Below are 23,688 nucleotides of genomic sequence, written 5' to 3'. Positions count from 1 at the left end.
TTTTATTTGTCATTATTCAAATATATTCATAATTATGAGATTTGTTTCAAAACAACCTGTTTAAAATCCCACATTTTTCAAATTATTGTCAAAAAGCCAAAATTGAATTCATTATCAATGTTTTGTTAGATTTCAGTTGATTCAAAAAGTTACTAAAGCATTGTAATTGCAATGAATTCATGTGTTTATTTTTTAAATCATCATTAGAATTGATCACTGAAATGTTTTAATATTCCTCCCCACATTTAGTACAAGTCTCACCTGTTTCTTGTTATAATGTTCAATTCAGGTTCTACATGGTCAGCTATTATGAACGGAATCACAGAATAGCAGTTGGAGCTCGCCATGGTTCAGTGGCCCTGTACGACATCCGGACTGGAAAATGTCAGGTAAATAAATCATTGTGACTTCCTCTCCATAAAGTGTGGAAGTTATTGAAAGCAAAAAGAACCTAGCACTGCCCCAGTTGACATGCTGAGTTGCTGGAACATTATGGATAATGCTAAAAGGATCAATAGTTTAATGAAGGACTTCAAGAGTATAGAGCCCTACTGTCTTCATTCACTGGAACTGAAGGGCTGCCATAGATGGGTTAATAATAGGAACCCAAAGTAAGGTGTTACTGCTCATGAACTACCCTGCAATAACCCTTACTTTAAAAAAAAAATATCTGGCATTATGCAGGATTCAGTTGTGTTACTTATTTTGCCAAGTTCCTCTGTAAAAACAATTTATAATGCTAAATTTTGGTAAAAATATGACTTCACAAAAGTAACTTTTCAAATGCTAACCAAGATATGTTCTTAGGAGAACTAAGTAATAGACTTTTTAGCTAGATATATTGCAATCTGCTTTGAATTTTGAAATTAGAACTTGATATCTATTATTCTGCCTGAATGAAAATTAACCTTACCTGTTCCTGTGTCAGTGATGAGTTTGTTTTTCATTTTGATTCACATTTTTCTTAGATTTCCGTTTACCTCATTACTGATGGCGGTGTATTACATATATGTTTGCTCTGTCAAAAATTTTAAGAGAAAATATAAAGAAATTCAAAACTGTTACCCAATTAGTTGAGATTTTGAATTATTTGCTAAATTAGGCCTGAACACAGGATAATTAAAAGATGAATTTAATAGAGAATTGGTTGAGCCTTTTAAACTTATTTGCTTAGGCTATCATGAATTATTGGATTTGTTTACATAAATTTTCTCGTCTTAAGAAATGAAAACACTCATCAATCTTCACTATTATGTTCCTTTATAGTAAACTATATATTGCCGTGATGAAACCACCTTAAGTCCTTTAAATTATACTTAAATGTCCAGGGGTAAAAGATACAGGCTCTTTCTGAGAGAAATTTTAAGTAGTAGAAAGAGTACTGGAGGGCGGCCAGGTGCTTCAGTGAGTAAAACTCTGGCTCCTGGAGTCAGGAGGACCCGAGTTCAGTTCCAGCCTCCAACACTTAACACCCACACAAAAAAAACTAGCTGTGTAACCTTGGGCAAGTTACTTAACCCCAGTTGCCCTCCAAAAAGCAAAAAAAAAAAAGAGTACTGGATTTGGAGTCAGAAAACTCAGGTCCAAATCCTTGTGTACAACCTATAGTGACTTGAAAAAGTCACTGGACCTGTTGGATTTATAAACCTGTAGCTTTTATGTATTCTTTCAATATTAATAAGGTGAAGAGCAGTGGTTTTCAAAAAAGGGAAGAGAATGGAATCCACAAATTGTAGACCAGTAAATAACTTTTATTTTTGGCAGAATCCTAAAATTAGTTATTAGTGATATTAAACTTCTAGTGTTAGTTAAACATCTAGAAAAGGAAAGATGGTTGAATTAATCATCTATTAAGTGATGACTATATGCTCACCCTGTTCTATGCCCTGGGAGTGCAAAGAGAAAAGCGAAAATGACACCAGCCCTCAAAGGGCTAACCTTCTAAAGGGAAGAGACAACATCGACATAGATCAGCAAGTACTAGACACACAGATGGGAAAAGCCTTAGAGGAGAAAACACTAGCCTCTAGGGCAGATCTTCTCTTAGGATCTGTGCACTTGGTTTTTTTTTTTTTAATATTTTGACAATTGTATTCCAATATGATTGGCTTCCTTTGCAATCCTTTGTATTTTATTTTAGTCATTTAAAAATATAGTTCTGAGAAGTCCATAGGCTCTATCAGTGACTCAGAAAAGATTAATTGAACCCTGATCTGGGGGAACCAGAAAAAGCATCCTGTAAGAACTATTGCTCTGAGCTGAGTCTTAAAGAAATGCAGACCTGTGATAGGTAAAAGGCAGATAGGAAGAGCATCCTACTCATGAGTTCAGGCATTTACAAGCTCAGGGAGATAAGGAGATTGAGTGTCATTTATGAGGAATAGCGAGTAAGGTGGTGTTGCTGGATCATAGATCACAGGTCATGAAATATGTATGTAAAAGGGAGTAATGTCTTTAAATATTGCAAAGTATTTAAAAGTAATGTGTTTAAATACTGGGCCAGATTGTAAATAGCTCTAAGTCCAAATAAAGGATTTTATTTTTAATCTTAGAAATAATAGGGAGCTGTTGGAGTTTATTGCGTGAGAATATGTTAAGAATGAGAACTATGTCTAATGAAAATCACTTTACTAGTTATTTGAAGGATGTAGTAGAGTAGGGAGAAATAGGTTGAGGAATCTCATTAGAAGCTTATTAAAGTAGTCCTGATGAGAGACAGCAGGGACTTGGATTCAGGTGGTGCCTGATTCTGTAAGCAGAAAAAAGGTTAGAGCCTCTTAACTTGTTCTCATTCAACTAAATCTGTCTAAAATTGAAGTTAGTGTCTTTCTCCCACAACCTAGTTATCATTCTTGACTCCCATCTCTCACTCTCCGTATTGAATCTGTTGACAAGACTGGTCTATTTTACCTTGTATATGCTTCCTTTTCTCCTCTGACATGCCACTACCCTTGTATACTACATCCGCACTTCATGCCTGAACTATTGCAATAGCCTGCTGGTGGGAATGCCTGCCACAGGTCTCTGCTCAGTCCAGTTCATCTTGCATTCAGCTATCCAAGTGATCTTCCTAAAGAACAGATCTGATCATGTTACCCCTATGCTTAATAAACTCTAATGGCTCAGTGGTGCAGTGGATAGAAGTAAGACTAGAATTCAAATTTGGCCTCAGATAGTTACTAACTATGTGACCCTGAAGAAGACATTTAACCTATGTCCACCTCAGTTTCTTCAATTGTAAAATGGAGATAATAGTAACACCTACTTCCCAGGGTTGTTGTGAGGATAAAATGAAATGACATTTGTAAAATACTTAGCACAGTACCTGGTGCCTAGTGAGTACTTACTAACTGCTTTGTGAATATTGTATGTGTATGTGTACATGTGTGTACATACAATGCACATGTATAAATTTTTGTACATCTTGTCCATTTCTTCTGTTTTCTTATCCTACTTACATTTTCATCCTTTAATGCCCTTGGGATGACTGTGCTTAGCTGGATTTCTTTCTAGGCTTTCTTTAAACTGGTTTTACCCGCTGCTTTGTAAAACAATACTGTTCATAATCATCCATCTTCTTTTTTCATAAGATTTTACAAACTCTTTTGTATTATAAACCAGTGTTTCCTTTGGTCACTATCTCTTTTTGTTTGGCAAGTAAGTCCAGTTTCTATTGATTAAGATGATTGTTAGACTCTTTTGGTCTCCATTTAACTTATATCAGTGTAACTTTTGTATGAAATTATTATAATTGATGCCAGTGTAATTTCTGCTGCCATTACTCATTTTTCCTTATCAGTTAGTTTCTTGTTTAAATAGTTCAAGATTAAATTGTTTCAGTTGAATGCCAAATATTTTTCTCATAATTATTCTTTCTATTAATTCTGATGGTCCAATAAGTCAGTTGTATGACTGGACAAAGATATCTGATTTTGGGGATGACATTAATTTTTGGTCTTTTCCTGTCATATAAAATGTAGATACTTTCATTTCTTGTGATGTTATTCAGGTTTGTCCTTGGAAGGCAAACAGTCTATTTCCAGGTCTATACTCAGAACTCTTCTAGCACTGTAAAACTGGACAGTTTGTGCTCTGGTGGCACTGCCTTTAAAAGCCCAGGATTACTTTCCTGCTATGAGACATCCAAGTAAAGCTATGTAGAAAGATCAAGAGAATGTTGATGTTAAAAGTATGGACTTTGGTGGCAAACTTGGGTTTTTGAAAATGGTTTCTGTGTATTCAATTCTAGGTCTGTGTCTTAGTCCAGGAGTGGGGAACCTGCATCCTTGAGACTACATGTGGCCCTGTAGGTCCTTAAGTGTGACCCTTTGACTGAATCCAACCTTCACAGAACAAATCCCCTTAATAAAAGAATTTGTTCTGTAAAACTTGGACTCAGTCAAAATAGCACACCCAAGGACCTAAAGGGCTTTATGTGACTTCAAAGCCACAGGTTCCCCACCCCTATCTTAGTCTGTCTGTAGATAGACCCTGTCCAAGATGTATGCATTGATAAACTAATTCGATGTAAGGCCCATACAGTTTATATTTCAAAATATGAGCAATGTGAATTCTTCATCTACTTTGCTTTTCCATGTATGTTAATAATCTCTTCCCTTGAAGGCAGCTTTGGTTTCCATCGAGGATGTCCTGCAGTATTTTCACGTTTTGGTGTATTCAGCACATTGTTCATTCTGTAGATCATAAGATCACTGGTTTAGAGGTGGCAGAATATCATCGAGTGACCCTCTCGTTTTACAGATAAAGAAGGACAAGAGAAGTTCATTCTCTTGCCATGGGTCAGCGAGCCAATGATTGTTTGAAGCAGGTCTTCCCAAGTCCTAGTTCCTATCTCCACTGCACTACCTGTTTGCCCATAGTAGCAAACATGAGTATCTGGAGCATCTCCCTATCCACAGGGAGGACCTTTTCTGTTCTGACTGTGTCATGCATCTTCCATAACACTTGAGCATCTCCCTGTTTTGTACTTCTCCCATGGTAGCCAGAGGATCACTGAGTAATTTCTCTGATTTCATCTCTTAAGGAATCTTGAATGGTTCTAACATGTGTAAGGGAAAACACCTTGTTGGAGGAGAGCCTTTAAGTAAGATGATTTTATCCTCCCAGATCAAGTACTTTTTTTTTTAAATCAAGCAGTAAACACAATGAGATCTTCCATTTTCAACAGCTCTCATTTAGTTGTGTAACTATAAATATGTATGGTCTGATGTTAAGAATCGTTTATGTGAGTCTACCTGTTTTGTTCTAATTTTCCCCAAGAAGATGCTGATTAAATCCATAAACTATTCTTATAAAGACTTTCGAAAAATGACAAAGTTCACCTGTTGCTCAGGAGAAACTGATGGCTTTTTGGTCACTTTTTTTTTTAATACTTCTCTTCCATTCTCCTTAAAACTCAACTTTTTTCACCTATAAAATAATAATATTTAGCCTGCTTCACAGAGCTATTGTGAGAAAAACATTACAAACTCTAGAAGTGTAAATTGCTTTTATGTGCTATATCTTGTGAATTAATCCCTGAATAATACCTTTAAAATTAGGTCAGCCCAAGCATGAATTTCCTTTATAGCTTTGATTAGGTCCAGCTCTTCCTCCCAACTTGATTTCCTTCCAATGTCTTTCCTTTTCTGTAACATTGAATACTGATGTTAATCCAGATCAGGTTTTACCAGTAATTGGCCCAGGGGATACGAATTTGACCTCAAAAATGTACTATCTGGGTGACTGGACAAGGCACTGCTTGCCTCAGTTTTCTCATCTGTCAAGAGGGCTGGGTGTGGGTATAGCATCTCTTTCCTAGGACTTTTGTGAGGATAAAATGAGATAATAGTTATAAAGCACTGTGCAAACCTTAAAGCACTCCCCAAATGCTAGTTATTATTGATATTGTTGTTGTTGACTTTGGTGGTCTAGCTGACTAGACAAGCATTTCTTTCCACCCTCTCCACCCTTTTGAAGCTACCTCCTTAGACAGAACAACATTACTTGATAAAAGAATATTATTCTTCAGTCACAGGCATAAGTAGCTGTCCTCCCTGACTGACACCTCTAAATTACCATTCAGGGTACACCAGTATAGCTTTAAGGGAGCATTCAGTCCTGATTTTGCTTGCCGTAACTCATTCTAGACTTGAGCCCTTTTGGCAGTCTGTTTTGAGTTCTGTCACTTTTTACAACTCATCATTTTTTTGCTTGGCCTTGCTTTTTAATTTTCTATGTTGTTTTTGCATCTGTGTTAAGTGCAAAGTCCCCCTGTACTGCCAGAAATAATTTAAATAAATAATTTGTGTAATTGTAAAATGTTTAGGAATGAGAGAGGTAGAATTGGGTCAATCAGAGAAGACTTCTTGAACAAAGATAAGTTTTTGAGGTAACTCTTAAGCAATTTAATTGGTCACCATTTGGTAGGGAAAAGTTAGTCCAGAGAAGGGGTTTGATTTTTAATTAAGCCACAGAGATCCAATGTAGGGAATACAAAGAATAGCAGGTGCTTGGGTTTCTCTACAGGGGTGGAAACCATGAGGTGATGAAGCATTAAGGTTAAAGGGGAGAGGGGAACAAATTGAGAAAGATGCCTCTCTGCAAAAAGCAAGCTGTTGATGATTAAAGTGCAAAGTCTGAGATGTTTAAAGAAGAATCCAGTGGACCAGGTGAAGTAGATAACTTCATTATTGACAGGTTTTAAGGGAAAGATCTTGTCAACCCTTTTCTCCTTCCTTCTTTTTAGATGCGTTGGCGGAAGGTACAATAAGAAAAGCCAAATCCTACTTCCCAGCCTTTGGTTTTGGCTCCTACTCCCCTCACTTCATTTTTCTCCTATTCCTTTAGGATGTTTACAGGATTTGTCTTTGTCCTTGAAGAGCACAGGGCTTCCAAAATCTGTGAAAGTTTTTTTCTTCTTTGTCATTCTTAAGTATGTGTGGAAAACCAGAGGTGTGGACAGTCAGCCTAGTTAATGGTCTTAAATATTTAGAGCTTGGGGTGGGATAAAGATTGGAAAGAAATCTACAGTAAAAATCTTCCCACTGCTGAGATTTGCCTCTGGTTTGGCATGCTTGCTAAAATAGCTTATCTTGCCGATTTTCCAATATTTTAAAAATTAATTTTGTGTAATAACCAGTGGCTGCATTGATAGATTTTTCTCAGGCTATTAGCTAACCATCTATCCAAAGTTAGTAGCATTGTGAGAAAAGCTCATATTTTTAATTTTTAATGTATTTTCTTAAGCAAAATATAGTAAATTATTTTGGGTTCCAAGTCTTAGGCTGAAGGCCTCCTTTCCTTTCTCCTGGGAGTCTATTTCTGATTCATGATCTTCCCAACTACTAGAGACCTACAGCCAGAGCTTTTCTTCAGTCCCCCAAAGTTATCCCAAAATGATGAGTAATTCTTATGTCACCTAAAATAAGGGTGGGGAACCTGTGGCTTCAAGGCCACATGTGACCCTCTAGGTCCTCAAGTATGGCCTTCTGACTGAATCCAAGTTTTATTGAACAAATCATTTTATTAATGGGATTTGTTCTGTGAGGTTTGAATTCAAAGGACCACACTTGAGGACCTAGAGGGCCACATGTGTCTTTAAGGACACAGGTTCCCCACCCCTGAACTAAAGTATAATGCATAAGAAGAAATCAAGTGCTTTTTATTTTTTAAATTTATTTATTAGTTTACGATACTCAGTTCCACAAAATTTTGAGTTTTAAATTTTCTCCCCCTCTCTCCCTTCCCCCTCCCCAAAGATGATGTGCAGTCTGATACAGGCTCTACATATACATTCATATTAAACATATTTTTACATTAGTCATGTTGTAAAGAAGAATTATAGCCAGTAGAATGAACCAAGAGAAAGAAAAATCAAAACAAAAAAGAGAGAGAACAAATTGTATGCTTCGATCTGTATTCAGACTCTATAATTCTTTGTCTGGATGCAGATAACATTTTCCATTATGAGTGTTTTAGAGTTGTCTTAGAACCTTGCACTGCTGAGAAGAGCAAAGTGTCAAAGTTAGTCATCACACAATGTGGATGTAACTGTGTACAATGTTCTCCTGGTTCTGCTCACTTCACTCAGCTTCAGTTCATGGAAGTCTTTCCAGATTGTGCTGAAGTCGTCCTGCTCATCATTTCTTATAGCACAAGAGTATTCTTTTACATTCATATACCACAACTTGTTCAGCCATTCCCCAATTGATGGGCATCCCCTCAATTTCTAATTCTTTGCTACCATGAAAAGAGCTGCTATATATATTTTTGTACATGTAGATCTTTTTCCCTTTTGTATGATCTCTTTGGGATACAACCCTAGAAGTGGTATTGCTGGGTCAGAGGTTATGCAGTTTTATAGCCCCTTGGGCATAGTTCTAAATTGCTTTCCAAAATGGTTGGATCAGTTCACAACTCCACCAACAATGCATTAATATTCCAATTTTCCCACATCTTCATTTATAATTTTCCTGTTTTGTCATATTAGCCAATCTGACAGGTGTGATATGGTACCTAAGAATTGTGTTGATTTGCATTTCTCAAATCAATAGTGATTTAGAGCATTTTTTCATATGGCTAGATAACTTTAATGTCTTCCTGTGAAAACTGCCTGTTCATATCCTTTGATCATTTATTAATTGGGGAAGAAATGAAGTTTTTACAGGTGACATCTAGCTCTAATTCGTGTTCTATATTGCTATAAGACTAAATGTTTTCTTGTTATCAGGACCCTGGCTTCCTTTTGGTTAAAAATTCCTATATAGGTGTGGCTAGGTGGTACAGTGAGTAAAGCTCCGGCCCCAGAGTCAGGAGGACTCAAGTTAGTTCTGGCCTCAGACACTTAACACCCACACAAAAAAAAACTAGCCGTGTAACCTTGGGCAAGTTACTTAACCCCAATTGCCCTCCAAAGGGCAAAAAAAAAAAAAGCATAGAATAAGGGAAATATAACTAGATTTTTACTCAGAAGATCTGAATTCAAGTCTTAGCGCCAACATTTATTAGCTGTGTGACTTAAGCAAGACACTGAGTCAAAATTTCTTCATGTGTAAAATGAGGGTGAATATACTTGTCCTCTCTGTCTCACAGTTTTGTTTGGGGGGAGCAGGTTTATAAACTATTAAAATCACAGACCCTTGAAACAGCTTTTTATCAACGTATGTATAACTATTGTCTATGCGAATAATCTCTTTTTACCCTAGTAGACAATTTCATGAGTCGCTGTAGCCAATAAACCATCATGTCATGGCCAGTCATTCTAATGATGAGCCTCTCTGAATTTGGAGTGATCCTCAGATAATAGAAATAGTTGTGTACTGGGCTTAGACATTTCAGTGTCTCAGAATTTAGAACTTTATTGAGGTAGTTTTCATGAAGCCAGGGTCACCTTTGTGTCACAGCTTTTGTGGAGAAAAACACCATTCACATGAGAGTGATGATGATGGTGCTTGTATCCCCCATAGTGCCTTGGGCCTGTTAGATGCTCAGTAAAAAATGTTTTCATTGAGGTGTAGTGAGCACTGTAGACAACTGGTACAAAGGAATTAGAAATAAGTTATTTGGAAGGGACTTTGTAGGAAACAGTAAATGATGAGCCCATTGGGATCCTAAAAAAATGAGAAATTATTAAAAGACACCATTTGGATTAACCTTCCTTTCTAAAGGGAGCATCCAAATAGAATGCAGTTACATACAGGAGAAGCTGAGAGCAGCTGATAGCAAATAAATGTGCATTTCTGGGAACTGGGGACAGACATCCCTTAACCTGTAAAAGTCCATTTATGAATCAGATGTTTGGGACAAGGAATATATTTTCCAATAGAAATAATTATCCTAGTTTCCCAGATGAGCCCATAAAATCATACTTAACCCACAGGGCAACTGAAATGCATTATTTTTGCAACCTAAAATAATTGACAATAATATGTTGTAATAATTATAACTAAATAATATTGAAATTCAAAATCGAAATCAAATCTTTATTTTTGCTTGAGTACTACTAAATGCTTAAGTTAAAATCAGGAATTAAAGGAGATTGAGGAGAGGTATGTAATGATAGAGTCACAAAGCTGAAAGGTACCACACAGTACAACTCTTCACCTGAAATGTAAATCCCTTTTATAACATTTATGGATAAATGATCAGACCTCTTTTTGAAAAGGCCTGCAGTGTCAAGAGGCTATACATTATCTTTTATTGGATGAAGCATTTCATTATAGGAAAGCTGTAATTGTTAGGAAATTCTTCCTTGTGGAGTTAAAATCTGCCTTCTTGTAACTGCTACTCATTCATTTTGAAACTATCTCCTAAAAGCAAATCTGTCTTCCATAGTGATACTATGAACCTTCTCCTTTTCCCCACAAATCATCCTTTGGGGCTCAATTATTCTACTATTTTCAAATGCATCTAATAATTAATTTAACAAACATTTAATGAGTACCTACTTTGTGTAGAACACTTGCTAGGCACCAGGGGAGCTATAAAGTTTAAATAAGGCAAGGTTCTTTCCCTCATGGAGCTTATTTAAAATGTGCAGTGGGAATGAGACAAGCACAAATAATTATAGTGCACAGTATTATATGAGCATACTAAAAGTTCTCTTTGAAGGCCAAGGGAAAAGGCATAGGGACAATGTGTACTGACACACAGAAGGTTTGGAGGATGTAGAGAATGTTCCACTTCAGAGAGCAGTCCAGAGAGTGCTCTATTAAGAGTATAGATTGTATGAGAAAAGTAATAGAAGGTAAAGCTGGAGAGATAGGGTGGTGCCAAATCATCGAAAGCTCTTGATGCCAGAAAAAAAAAATCATTTAAATTTTATTAGTAAAGCAAAAGGGAGTCACCAAACATTTTTGAGCACAAAGGGGATATGAAAATTTGTGTATATCAATTCATGGTGATTTTATTAGGAAAGGGAATTGCAAGGGGAGGAAAGTCCTTCTAATGATATAGTCTAGTACTTCTGTAACTTACAGTTTTAGAGAATTACCCTAGAGTAGAGATATCAGACTGCCTGAACAAGATTAAAATATAATTGGGAAAATACTTAACAAAATAAATAAAAATACAACAAAACACACATAATGTTCATTTGTGTTTTTCTAAATCAATATATGGCCCACAGTATAAACCCACAGCTTCCTGTTTGAGTTTGATACCATGGCAATACTGACTGAGAGCACTGATAGATTAAGCATCCTTCCCAGGATCACATAGCCATGGTCTGTCAAAGTCACGACTTGAAAAAAGTAAACAGAAAGCCATAAATCACATGCTCATTAGTTTTTTATGCTATTGAAGAACTGCTGAGGTTATTGGGTGAGAAAGTGTAGAAGAGAGACAATAGAAGAGGTCCCAGAACAGAACCTTGGCAATATCCACTCCTAGAGCTCATGGTATAGATGAAGAGCCAGGAAAGGAGACTCAGAAGTGATCAGACAGGTAGGGGAGCCAAGAGAGAACCATGTCATAAAACCAAAAGGGATTCAAGAAGAGAGTGATCAAAAGTGTCAAATACTATAGAGAAGTCAAGAAGGGTAAGAACTGAGGGAAAGCTATTGAATTTAGCAATTAAGAGATCATTGGTAACTTTAGAGAGAACAGTTTTAATTCAGCAATGAAGTCAGTTTGAAGATTGTTGAGAAGCGAGAGGAAAGGAAGTAGAAGTAACGAACATAGATAAATGACTTTTTCTAGACATTAACTGTGCGAAGGACAGGGATGGGACAGTCGTGGGAAGGGATGGTAGGGTCACAGGAGTCTTTCTTCAGGGTGGTAGAGACTGCAGCATTCAAATCATTTGAAGTTAGAGGGCAAGAGTCAATAAACAGAGAGAAAATAAACATTAGAGGGAGACACAGAAGGGATGATTGTGGGAGCAGTCTGCTGAGAAAGACAGGAGGGAGACACAAATGGACAGGATTGGCCTTGATAATAAGGAGTTTGGTAGCTCCCTCTTTCATAGAGACTGAAACTATTGAAGAGAAAAGGGCGGTGGTGATAATTAAGAGGTTTTGATGTAAAGCAAATACTTGTATCATCCTGAATTATTCTATAAATATTGAAATTTTAAAACTTCAGTATTATAAAACTGAGTATATATGATTAATGGCTTTAGTTGTTTTTTGTTTTTATAATGTGTACTACTTTTCATGTTTCTGAGTAATTTTAAGTGGAGCTTGTATTCATTGATCAATACTCTAAATAGCGTATCTGTTGATTTAAATTCACTCATTTGCATATATTTCAATCTTCTTTTACCTTTTTCTCTTTGTTTTTTTTTTCCCCAAGGACTTTATTACTTTCTAATTCTCTGGTTTTATTTTCCTCATTTCTTTGGTTAGAGATGAATTTTGAAAAGTAAGATTGTTTTAACATTCATTTCTACCCTTTTATTTGGTATTTGATCTCATTTTTTTTCTGTATTCATGATTTGTTTTGTTTATCCCTTTATTTTTCCTTTCAAACTTGACTTTTCCTAGAATAGAATTTTTTATTTGCTCTTTGTTTTCTTACATCAAAAATCAAGTTCTGTGTAAATCTTAAAGGTTTTATGCTACAGAGAGATTTAAAGTAATGGTAACCCTAGAAGTTAGGATTTTAAAATTTTATTTCTATCTGATTTTGATTACATTTTGAACTGGTCTGAAAATTCATCACCCTTTTTCAACTCCACATATGCCAGGCTACGGCCAGTGCCCAATTCAATTTCTTCTTTTTTGTTAAAGTGAAACTCCCTGTGAAGTTTGTTTCCTTATAGAAACACATACACACAGAGAGGGGGAGGGGGAGAGAGAGAGAGAGAGAGAGAGAGAGAGAGAGAGAGAGAGAGAGAGAGAGAGAGTTCTTGTTAGTCCAGATTGCATTTTCCATATAAGCTTCACTCACTTACGAGAACTTAAGGTAGAGTGCCCTATCCTTGAGTGTTAATACTTAACACAGAGATGAGGAATGAGAAACACATGAAGTGGTCTGGGGAGGTGAAACCCATGTGTCTTCCCTTTTTCTTTTGAATGGGGCAACATCTTTTGGATAAGCAGTTGTCCTGGGTAGGAGATAGAACCTCTAAAGCATGCCTCCCCTTTTTTGAGTGGGAGGGGCATTCTCTCTCCTTTATAATAATAAAATATTAACTTCCAAAGGAGACAAAGAATAGCCAGTTCTGTTCCTTTGGAACTGTCTCAAAGTGAAGTAGGATACTTACTTTACGATCTGTCAGAAAGAACTTCAACACACTAGAAGTATGAACTTTTGTTCTCATTTTCTTAACTCATGCTGCTTATTACATTTCCTCTAAAGCTATCTAAGAATCTTTGATAAACTTACATTTTTGTAGTTGTTTTGGCTCTCCCCAGGACTTTTTTTTTTCATTTTGAGAAAATAAAGAAAATCTTTGGAAACTATGAGTATTTTTGTTTACTCATTGATAAATGATGTGATAATAAAGTAACTATGTTAGAGGAGGGTGTGAAAAAGTTATCCCCAAGTGGCACTTGAACCACAGAGCTAAGTCACTGGAATGTGCTCAAGATATTTGCTTCAGTGTTCCTCCCAACAACAGCTCCGTCCCCAGGAATGGCCCAAACAGCGATTATGTAGAATAGTTGTATCCAGGACTAACATTTCCTTCGAATACAGATCTCAGGTGTATGCAGAATTTGGGGGCCTACAAGGAAAGGAAACCCGATCTTCACTTATGGCAGCATTGTGTCATTTCGGTAATACAATAAGACAGAATTTTGAATTTAGTATGTGAAGTAATAAGTTAAGATACAGTGTGGCATAATAAACAGATTTAGAGCCTTTCTCAGAGTCAGGCAGATACTGGCTGTGTTACCCTGGGAAAACCACTTGACCTTCAATGGCTGATTTGCAATGGTAGAGGAATTTTCTTTACTGAAAATTCCCTATACTAGTGAAATCAGAGATCCAGACCAAGAAAAAAAAAAGTTGAAACCCATGCATTGGAGAAAATGAGTTTGCATAATATACAGTGGTGATCAAGTAATTAAGGATTTATTAAGCACCTATTTTGTGTTTATAAAGCACTCTGATAGATTCTGGGGATACAGACAAAAAAGAAATAATCCCTGCTCTCAGAGAGCTTACATTCTATCATGGAAACAAAATGTACACAAATGAATCAATGAATGAATGAGAAAAATTATTACGTTCTTACTATATTCTAGGTACTTTACTAAATGCTGGAGATACAAATAAAAGCAAGCAAGACCTTGCCCACAAGGAGTTTTTTTCTAATAGAAAACAATGCATAAAAGGAATCTAGAATTGGAAGGCCAAGGGCAGGGTTACAGAGTATATTCATGGAGCAACATGGTTTGGAGATGGCTGGAAAGTAGCATGGCTCCAGGTTCTGTCCAGGATAAGGTGAAAACATCTATCAGAACCGAGGGTTCCAGAGTTGGAACAGGGAGGAAGAAGAGGACAGAGTACATACAGATAGTAGAATTTAGAGATGGCTGAGAAATTATGTAGATGGGGTGAGAGTTCATCCATCTATGTTCCTCATCCCAGGCAGAATAAACATAAATATAAATATATATAGTAACCTTGGATCATACAGACTTGAACAGAGACACACATGCATCCACATATTAGATGTGTATATTGTGTATATGTTATACTATATATGCAGAAAAACCTAGCATATGCTCTATATGTGTGTATATACACACAAAGTGAAGGTCACTAAAGTTAATTTATAAGTATAGCACCAGTAGTGGGCAATTTAATAAACATTCTAATTCCGTAAAAGAAAAAAAAAATCATCAGTAAAGAGCATTGTGGTCCTTTAGGTGCCACTTTTTGAAAACTTGTATCATCTTTGAGCTCGCGCTGGCAGGATGGACACCAGGACTCTCCCAGTGCAGAACTGTTGTCACTATGACTATTGTTAGGGAACTGTGTCTTTCCAGTTACTGAATTACTGACTTTATGGATCATAAAAGTAATTCTTAGTAAGAAACATTTGTCTGTGTAGGCTTTATGCAGAAAGATTGGACCTCACTAGGCCCAAAACATAATGACCATCGTCACCCAGTGAGATGGCTAGGTTTGGGACTTTCATAGGATGTTTACCCTATTGCTGAATGCTTCACAAATTGCTCTCAGGAGAATGATGGCATCCTCTTGTTTCTGAATATGTGGTACTACTTGGACAAATTTGTGTAACAATTAACAATGTCATCGTTTGTGCACACCTTCTCTGATGAATTCCACTTGACTTAACTTTGGACAGTAAAATGCATTTCACTCTTTTCCTGCATTGTGATCAGAAAAGGGACCTCCATTTAAAAAGGAAAATACGCTGCTGGTGGAAAGAATGAGAGAAACAAGGCCCAAAGTCTGGCCCAGCTCCTCCCTACCCATGTGACCTTGGGCAAGCTACTACTTCTCTGGGCCTCAATTTCCTTTTACGTAAAATTTATTGATAATCCCTAAAGTCTCTTCCAGCTCTGACTCTATAATCCTGTGATGTTACTGAAAACTGTCAGTAACAAAATCACTAATTTTTTGTGAAAACACATCTTCAAGTTTAGGATAAGAGTATGTACCATTCAAGTCCTTTCCAAGCTCTAAGCAGAATCAGAGAGTGAATCTGTCACCCATAATTAAGAATATCACATTATTATAATGTTTCTATAACTTAAGTAATTTTACTGTGCAAAATACATCCACAATAACAGTATTATAATTCATGTAGATGGCTTAACCTGGGGACAATGCTATCAGCTATCTAGAATCATTGCCTATACTACAGATAATGGGTACATACTATATCTGAAACAATGTAAATTCACCTATGTCTTTGTGTATGTATACTGAAATAATTTAACTTTACATGGCCATCTGTAACTATTCCCCAGTGGGTACAGGACCTGGAATAAATTGTTCTCTAACTTCTCTTTCCCACCATCAGTTTTAATATCTTGTTAAAAGAAACCTCAGTGGTAGCCTAAACGTAGAAAACTATTTTCTCGTTCAGAGTTGAATAATCTTCTACCTGAAAAGGACAGAACAAAAATAGCTAATTGGGAGTTAAACCCAAGATTTGTAGGGAGATAGAAAAAGAAGGAGCACCTGGCTCCCCTTCACAGAAGCTAAACTACATCCTAGGATTCTGAAAAACTGTGATGTGCCTGCTGACTCAATGTCTTAATTTTTGTAAGATCGGGAAAAATGAGAGAGGTATTTCTGAATTGGAAAAGGGAAAATATTTTCCTGATTTGCATAGCATAGCATAGGCCAATGACCTTGTCTTCGATTTCTTGCAAAACTGTAGAATGTATTATTCAAAGGAAGATTAGTGAACACCTGGAAAAGGAGATGCAGTGATCACAAAAAGCTCTTGGATTCATTACTTGCATTTATGTATTATCTTACTATGCTAAGGTTTGCAAGCACATTACTTATGTTCACTTACTTAATTCTTAACAACAACCCTGTGAGGTAAGTGCTATTATTACCTCCTTTGGGGGGATGAGGAAACTGAGGCACAGAGAGTTTAAGTTACTTGTCCAGTGTCTGCAGCAGGATATTCAAACTTTGGTTTTCCTTATGCTGAGTTCTTCATTCTACCCACTTTAGCAGCAGACTGCCAGGCCAATTCTGTTTTCTTTAATGACAGGTTTACTAGACTGGTAGAAATAAAGGGAATGCTATGTATATAAATTACTGAGATCTTCAGTAAAGCATTTGATAAAGTCTCACAATGTTATTCTTGTGGCTCAAACATAGAGATATGAGCTAGGAGATGGTACAAGTAGGTAGATTTAAGACTAATTGAGTGGTTGACTCCAGCAGCTACTTATTAATAGTTGAATGCTTCAGGAATCTGTCCTTGACCATTTGTTACTTAATATCTTTATTAATGACTTGAACAAAAGCATGGATACCATGCTTAAATTTGCATATGACACAAAATTGGGATGGATAGCTAAAATGTTGGGTGACAGGTTCCAAAGCCAAAAAGGCTTTAATAGGTTAGGACACTGAGGTAGCAATGAGGACTGGTCCTCTGATTTCCTAAATATAATGAACTCCCAAGTGGGGAAACTTCTACTACCCATACAAGTCAGCTCCTTTTCTGTAATCTGTAGTCTTACAGAGTCACCTAAAGTCTCATCCAAGGTCACACAGTCAATGTATGTCCAAGGCAACACTTGAATTTGAAATTTAATCAGAATAAATATAGTCTTATACTTATGTTACGAAAATCAGCTTCACCCTGCTTTTAGATACAACAGGCCTGACAAGATAGCAGTTCTTCTGAAAAGAAAAAAAAAAGATCTTAGGGTTTAGTGGATTACATACTTAATAGGAATTAACAGTTTGATGCAGCAGCCAAAAGTTAATATGATTTTAGAATGTATTAAGGACGACAAAGAGTCAAAGACTAGAAAGGTGACAGCCCTACTATACTCTGCTCTGAACAGATGGCATGTGACATCTGACATATTGTGTTCAGTTCTAGAAAAGGCATTAAAGAAACTGAAAAGTGTCCATAGGAGGGTGGCTGCAATGGTGAGCTCCTTTGAAATCATTCTACATGAAGATCACTTGAAACAAGTAGTGATACTTGATACAGAGCAGAATGGATGGAAGTTGCAAAGAGCAGATAAAGGCTTGATATAAGGAAAAGTTTCCTAACAATTGGAACCGTCCTGAATGGGAAAGGGCTGCATTGGGAGGTAATATATTTCTCCTTGCTGGGTAGGGGACTCCAAGCAAAGGCTAGATGACCTCTGGGTATAACCTTGTTACGTCTATTGTTAAAGGGACCCTTGCTTAGTTATGGATAGAGTCCGGGCCTATGATTTCATTGGTATAGATAACTACTTGATCAGGAAACTCACTCATCTAATGCCAGTGGGTACCTTTCTTTGCTTAGAGAGTTGCTTAGAGCATTGAGAAGTTAAATTATTTGCTTAGAATCACATAGCTAGTATGTCAGAGACAGAATTCAAAAACCCAGGTTTAGGTATGAGTTTGACTAAAAGGCCTCCCTTTTGGGAGGATGCCCCTTCCAACTCTTGAGATTCTCCAAATGTGATGTCTGTATGGGAGGGCACAGGAGGACATGAGAAGGAGCCCTTCACCTGCTTTGCCTCCACAATAATAGGGGCACAGTTTTGTCAGTGGGTTACTATTGTCCATCAGCACAGATCACGAATTTAATTTAATAAACATTTATTAAGTATAAGGAGCTGTTCTGGACCTTGGGGTCACAAGGATGAAAAAAAAACAAACAGCCCTTGCCCTCAGGAAGCCATTTGCCCTTGGCAAATATAGCATGTGACAGAGGAGTAAATAGAAGAGAACTTGAAAGGGAAGAGATGTATAAGATAGTTTAGGTTTAGTGCAGTCAAATGGAAAGTTGTTTGTGTTTGTTTTTGTTTTCTTTTTAAGATGGGGCCAATCTGGGCATATTTGAAAACAAGAAAAAAGGAATCAGTAAATTAAAGCTCCTAATTTTTTTTTCATTTCTTTTGCTACCAAAATAAAGGTTTTTAACCTTTACTTAATGATTAAAAGTCAGCTTGCATCCCATACTCCCAAAGATGATATCCCAGTCCCATTAGCAAACTCTTAAACCTCCTACTAGAAATATGTACTGTAGTTTTAGGTTCTTTGTAATGAAAGCAAAAATGAAAAATGTTCGACTATCTGTATTCTACCTGGACCTGAGGCCATTCCTTGGGTTTGGTCTTTTTTTTTTTTAATCTTCAAGGTCTATTTGACTTGTATTCAAATGTAATAGCTACTGTCTAGAAATAGGTTATTTGAAGAAAATATCATAGGATAGGTCATTCTTTTTTTTTTTAGCAGTCAGGGTTAAGTAACTTGCTCAAGGTTACACAGCCAGTTATTTCTGGGTGTGGTGCCAAGTATCTGAGCCCGGATTCGATCCCCAGGTCATCCCAACACTGGAGCCGGTGCTCTTACTCGCTGTGCTACCTGGCCACCCCTGAATAGGTCATTCTTAATATTCTCCAAATCACATAGGACATTACCTTATACATAGCAGGCATTCTATAAATATTTCTGCTTCTGAAACTACAAATATGTCCTCTTATAAATCTTTGAATGATTCAAAATACAGTCAATTTTTGGTAAACGTTACTGGGAAATGCCCAAACATTCAGTGGAAAAATAATGCTTAATTCCAGGAGACAGACAAGGTTCTTATGCCATAAATTATTAAAAACTAAAACTGAAACATAGATTTTTGTTTACAGAAGTATGCTTATATTAGTAAAATTTTAGGTGACTTGATTCCCATGATCTAAGGGAGTTTTTACATTTTCTATTGCCTAAAATATGTTTTGGAAAAAAAGATACGTAGAATTTGTGTTAAGTAATTAATAAGTCAAACATGTCTTTGGTATGGAATTTTAAATATGCTGATGGAGGTCCCTGGCATTTTTGCAAAAGTAGAATAAGGAGGGAAATGTGTTTTAGTGCATTTAAGTCTAGTCTAGCAGAAACTATATAAATTATAATCCTAATAATTATGAAAGAAAGTTCATATCTAGAACTGAGCAGAAACCACAGTAGGCACATTTAAATTGATAGAAACTCATAAAACATAATCTTCTAAAAATAACTTTTTAAAAAGATTTTTACTCCTAGTTAGAAGTAGAAATGAACCTTAGGGACCTGATGGACAGTTAGATTGATGTTGCTTTAAGACAGAGTGCTGAAGCTTCAGGTCCACTTTCCACAGTACAAAAGTCTATGATGCTTATACATCAGGGGCACTTATCTGGTGATTGCAAAAAATTGCAGTAAGAATTGACCACAGCATTTGGTCAGACAGTGACATCTGAATCATTTTCTTCCTGCTCTTTTCAGTGCTAGGTTTTATGGCAGAGGCTGTTTCTGCCATCCTAAGAGCAACAGACAGAAATAGAGCATCATGGGTGATAAGAAGATGGATGGTTGGCAAAAACAATGAATGGCCTCCTGGCACAGCATTAAGGAATTCCCTAACAAGTGTCCTGTGTTAAAAATGAAATTCTCTTTAGAAAATAATTATGCCCAGTCCAAAAACAAATGGAGCGGTATGTGTAATTATCATAGTTCCATAATTATAGTCAAACTTAATTTTTAAAAAGATTTTTTAAAAGAAATTCATCTTATTTACAAGAAAATATCACTACTTCAGTGTGAGAAGAGCATTAAAAGGCTGATTTTGTAGTTTGAGTCCTTTTTCATAGTCTTCTTTTTCTGTACCATGTATATACTCATGTATAGACCTGTTGCCTTCCCAGGTAGAATGTTAAGTCCTTTGGGAATCAGGACCATTTGGTTCTTGGTATTTGTATCTCCATTGTCTAGAACAGAGGTGAAGAACCTGCAACCTTGAGGCCACGTGTGGCCCTCTAGGTCCTCAAGTGCAGCCCTTTGACTGAATCCAAACTTCACAGAACAAATCCCCGTAATAAAAGGTACTCTAGTACATAGTAGACACTCCTTGTTGATGGATCGATGTCAGAGGCAACTAGGTGATTGGGGTCAGGAAGTTCTGTTAAATCTGACCTCAGACACTTACAGCTCTGTAACCCTGGGCAAGTCACTTCACTTACACCTATCTGGTTTATCTGCCTTGGTTTCTTCAACTGTTAAATGAAAATAAGAGCACCTACTTCACAGGACTGTTTTAAGGATCAAATGAGATAGTACTTGTAAAGCGCTTAGCACAGTGCCTGGAACATAGTAAGTGCTTAATAAGTGCTTAATTCCTTCCTCCTCTTCTTTCCTTCCCTCTTTACTTCCTTCTTTTCTTCCTTTTTCTTGAATTTGTTTTATTTTGTGCTAGAGCTCAAGTTGTTTATGCCAAGATAGCACACTGAATCTTTACCAAGGACTCCAAATGAAAATGAATATATGGGGCATAGAGAGTAAATTCTGCTACTTCAAACATAATAGCTTGTTAACCATATTTCTCACAACTTAAGTTGTAACTTTTGACTAATCTTGAGTCTTTTCTTCAGCCTTAAATATAAATGTTTAGTTGATATTTGTCTATTAAAAATTCTCAACATGATCTTTTAAAATACACATTAGCGTCTTACCCTATATTTAAGTGCTATTTATCTGAATGTAAAATATGCTTTAAAATAAATTTAAGTAATAATAGTATAATAAAGTAAAAGGGGAAGTTAAATGTCTTTTGTGGAGAATTCAGGAAGAAATGAATTTAATTCTAACAGGAAGAACTTGAGCTAGGCAAACATTAGAGAGAAAATTTTGGAATATAGGACTTGCACAACATGTTACCAGGGGAGTTTCTGATGACTTGTTCTTTAGAAATTTCTAAGATTGAGTAAACAGTTTCCTAGGAATTAGTTGGATGAAGTCAAAAGGAAGTAAGTAGGTAGAATAAATTATCTTCATTGTCTAATGATTATCAGAATATGAAAAAGCATTTTCCTTTACTCTGATAAAGAAACTCTGATTAATAAAGCAATTTTTTACTAAGTTGAATAATAGGTACTATTATTTTAAAGTGTGATCTTTTCCCTTTTGTGATTGCGATGTCAAGCAGCTAAAAAAGAAGTCTTAGCCCAACCTGCCTATGCCTCAATAGACTAGTCCTAGGAGATCACCTAAGATGCATTAAGGGAATTAGCCCAGAGGTCACTTGCACCAATAGAAGGCAGGACAAAGTGGAAAGAACACTGGCTCAGGATTCAGAGGTTCTATGCTAACTCTCCACTGCTTATGACCTGTGTGACCTTGGGCAAGTCATTTAACCTCTGTAGACCTCCATTTCCTCATCTCTAAAATGAAATAGTGGGACTGAGTGATTTCTGAAGTTCCTTCTAGCACTGATCCTATAGTCTTATGACTTTTCCAGGGTCACATAGCTAGTAAATGTCAAATGTGGGATTTTGTCCCAAGTCCTCCAAACTCTAATCCGAGCTAGCACTCTGTCTACTATCCTTGAAACTATGCCTTTTAAAAATTCCTGTTTCATTTATGTTTGCCAATTTAGCAGTCTGGTCACTTCTCAGAGTTGTTTTGATCAAATTATTCATTAATGTGGAGAACTGTAAATGAAATAGCTCTTTTTCCCAAAGGAAAAGTAGCAGCAAAATATAGCCTTCTATAGAACCCTGAAGGTAAAGGCCACTGGCTTAGATTAAATACTTCCTCATGTGCAGGAAGCATCTAATCAGTATCTTGAATTTTCCTCTGAGAGTATTATCCTATACTAGAATTACTGTAATTTACTTAAATGCATTGTCAGAAATGAATTAAGGCTGAATGTTACAAAGCTACAAGTATACAGCTATAATTCAGAGCTTTATAATACTTGTGGCCATCTATATCAAAATGTAAAATTACAGCCTCTGCTACAGGCGGAGGTAAGAAAAGGTCACATCATACATACAATTAGACACAGAGTAGTTTGTCACTCATTGGGATGAATAGCAAACACAAGGATGTGTAGAAAATATCAGAAAACCTCATTTTCATCAGTCCTCAAACATTTGTATTGCTGAATTCCCCCCAAAGTCTGAGTTAGTGGAATGAGATCTGGAAAAGGAGTCCAAAGAACATGAACTCCGGCTCCAGCCACTCCCTGTCTGTGGCACTGTAGGTCACCTTAGAGCTACAAAACATGGATTCCTTTCCCAGCTATGAATCGCACACACTCAGTAGTGATGTAATAGGTAAGTAAATAATATAGCCCCAATGAAACTCACTGTCCCCATGTGTCAGATGAAGATAATAACAGAGGTAGGCATTGAATGACTGATAAACTGAAAATGTTTCATAGAGAGGCGAGACGATAATGGCCTCCCAGTTTCTCCATCTGTAAATTGGAATTATAGCTATTTGTCCTTTTTCCTTTATGTTGTTAATTTCACAAGTTCAGTAGCATATGTGAGACTCTTCAGAAACTTCAAGCTTCTGCAAAAATGTTAACTATCATTACTGTCGAACAAGGATTATACCTCCTTTATTGAGTTGGACTAGGTGCCCTCCGGGGCTCTTTCTGCTTTTAAGACTTTCTAATTTGGTTTGATGATACTTGTGGTCCCATATGTAAATATGTTTCGAGGGCCTAGGTGTGCATTTTATATAAATTCAGAAGTCACTGTGATTAGCTGATGGACCACAACAGGTAAATGCTCACTTCTTGTTTCTCACATAGCTCACTTTTATCTCCTCCAAGGCCATCCATTTAGGGCTCTAGAAATAGAGGGAAGAGCCCTGAATTCAGTCTAGAATTGTGTAGCTAATATTCATGTAGCAGCACTTGAAGATTTACAAAATGCTTTATAAGATCTCATCTGATCCTCAAAACAACCTTATGGTGTCACTTATATGGCACAATGTAGAGTCATCTTTCTCGTTAACTATCACTTCTAGTTTTGGTGAGTAATCAGGGACTTTTCTCTCAGGTCCCCTCTCTAAAACTCCTTTCTGAATGGAAATTTGGTTATTGCAGTAGAGTGTTCATATAGTGAGCTACTGTACAAAGACTGTTTTTGAAAGGGAACCAGTTGTTTATTTTGTTTTTATGACCAAGTGTGTTTGAAATAGAGTGTTTTTATCTGCTCTGGATTTTAGGGATGCTGGGTGGCTCTACTGGACAAGTGTGAGGCTTAGAGTTAGGGAGACCCAAGTTCAAATCTGACCTCAGACACC

General features: G+C 36.6%; 1 protein-coding gene across 3 annotated transcripts in view; it reads left to right on the top strand.

Moving 5' to 3' along the window:
* LOC138171962 (WD repeat-containing protein 7) overlaps positions 1-23,688 on the top strand; it is a 492,039-nt gene that overhangs the window by 407,528 nt on the left and 60,823 nt on the right. For all 3 annotated transcript variants that reach the window (XM_069101570.1, XM_069101552.1, XM_069101560.1), the window contains one exon: positions 290-389. In XM_069101570.1, coding sequence (XP_068957671.1) covers positions 290-389 — 100 coding nt within the window. The remainder of the gene's footprint in view (positions 1-289; positions 390-23,688) is intronic.

Source organism: Petaurus breviceps, unplaced genomic scaffold (assembly GCF_028583685.1).
Source record: "Petaurus breviceps papuanus isolate PSGF00001 unplaced genomic scaffold, PetGlider_PUasm1.0 128, whole genome shotgun sequence".
NCBI lineage: Eukaryota > Metazoa > Chordata > Mammalia > Diprotodontia > Petauridae > Petaurus > Petaurus breviceps.
Note: the sequence above shows the minus strand (reverse complement) of the source record. Positions and strands in the feature narration are given on the sequence as shown.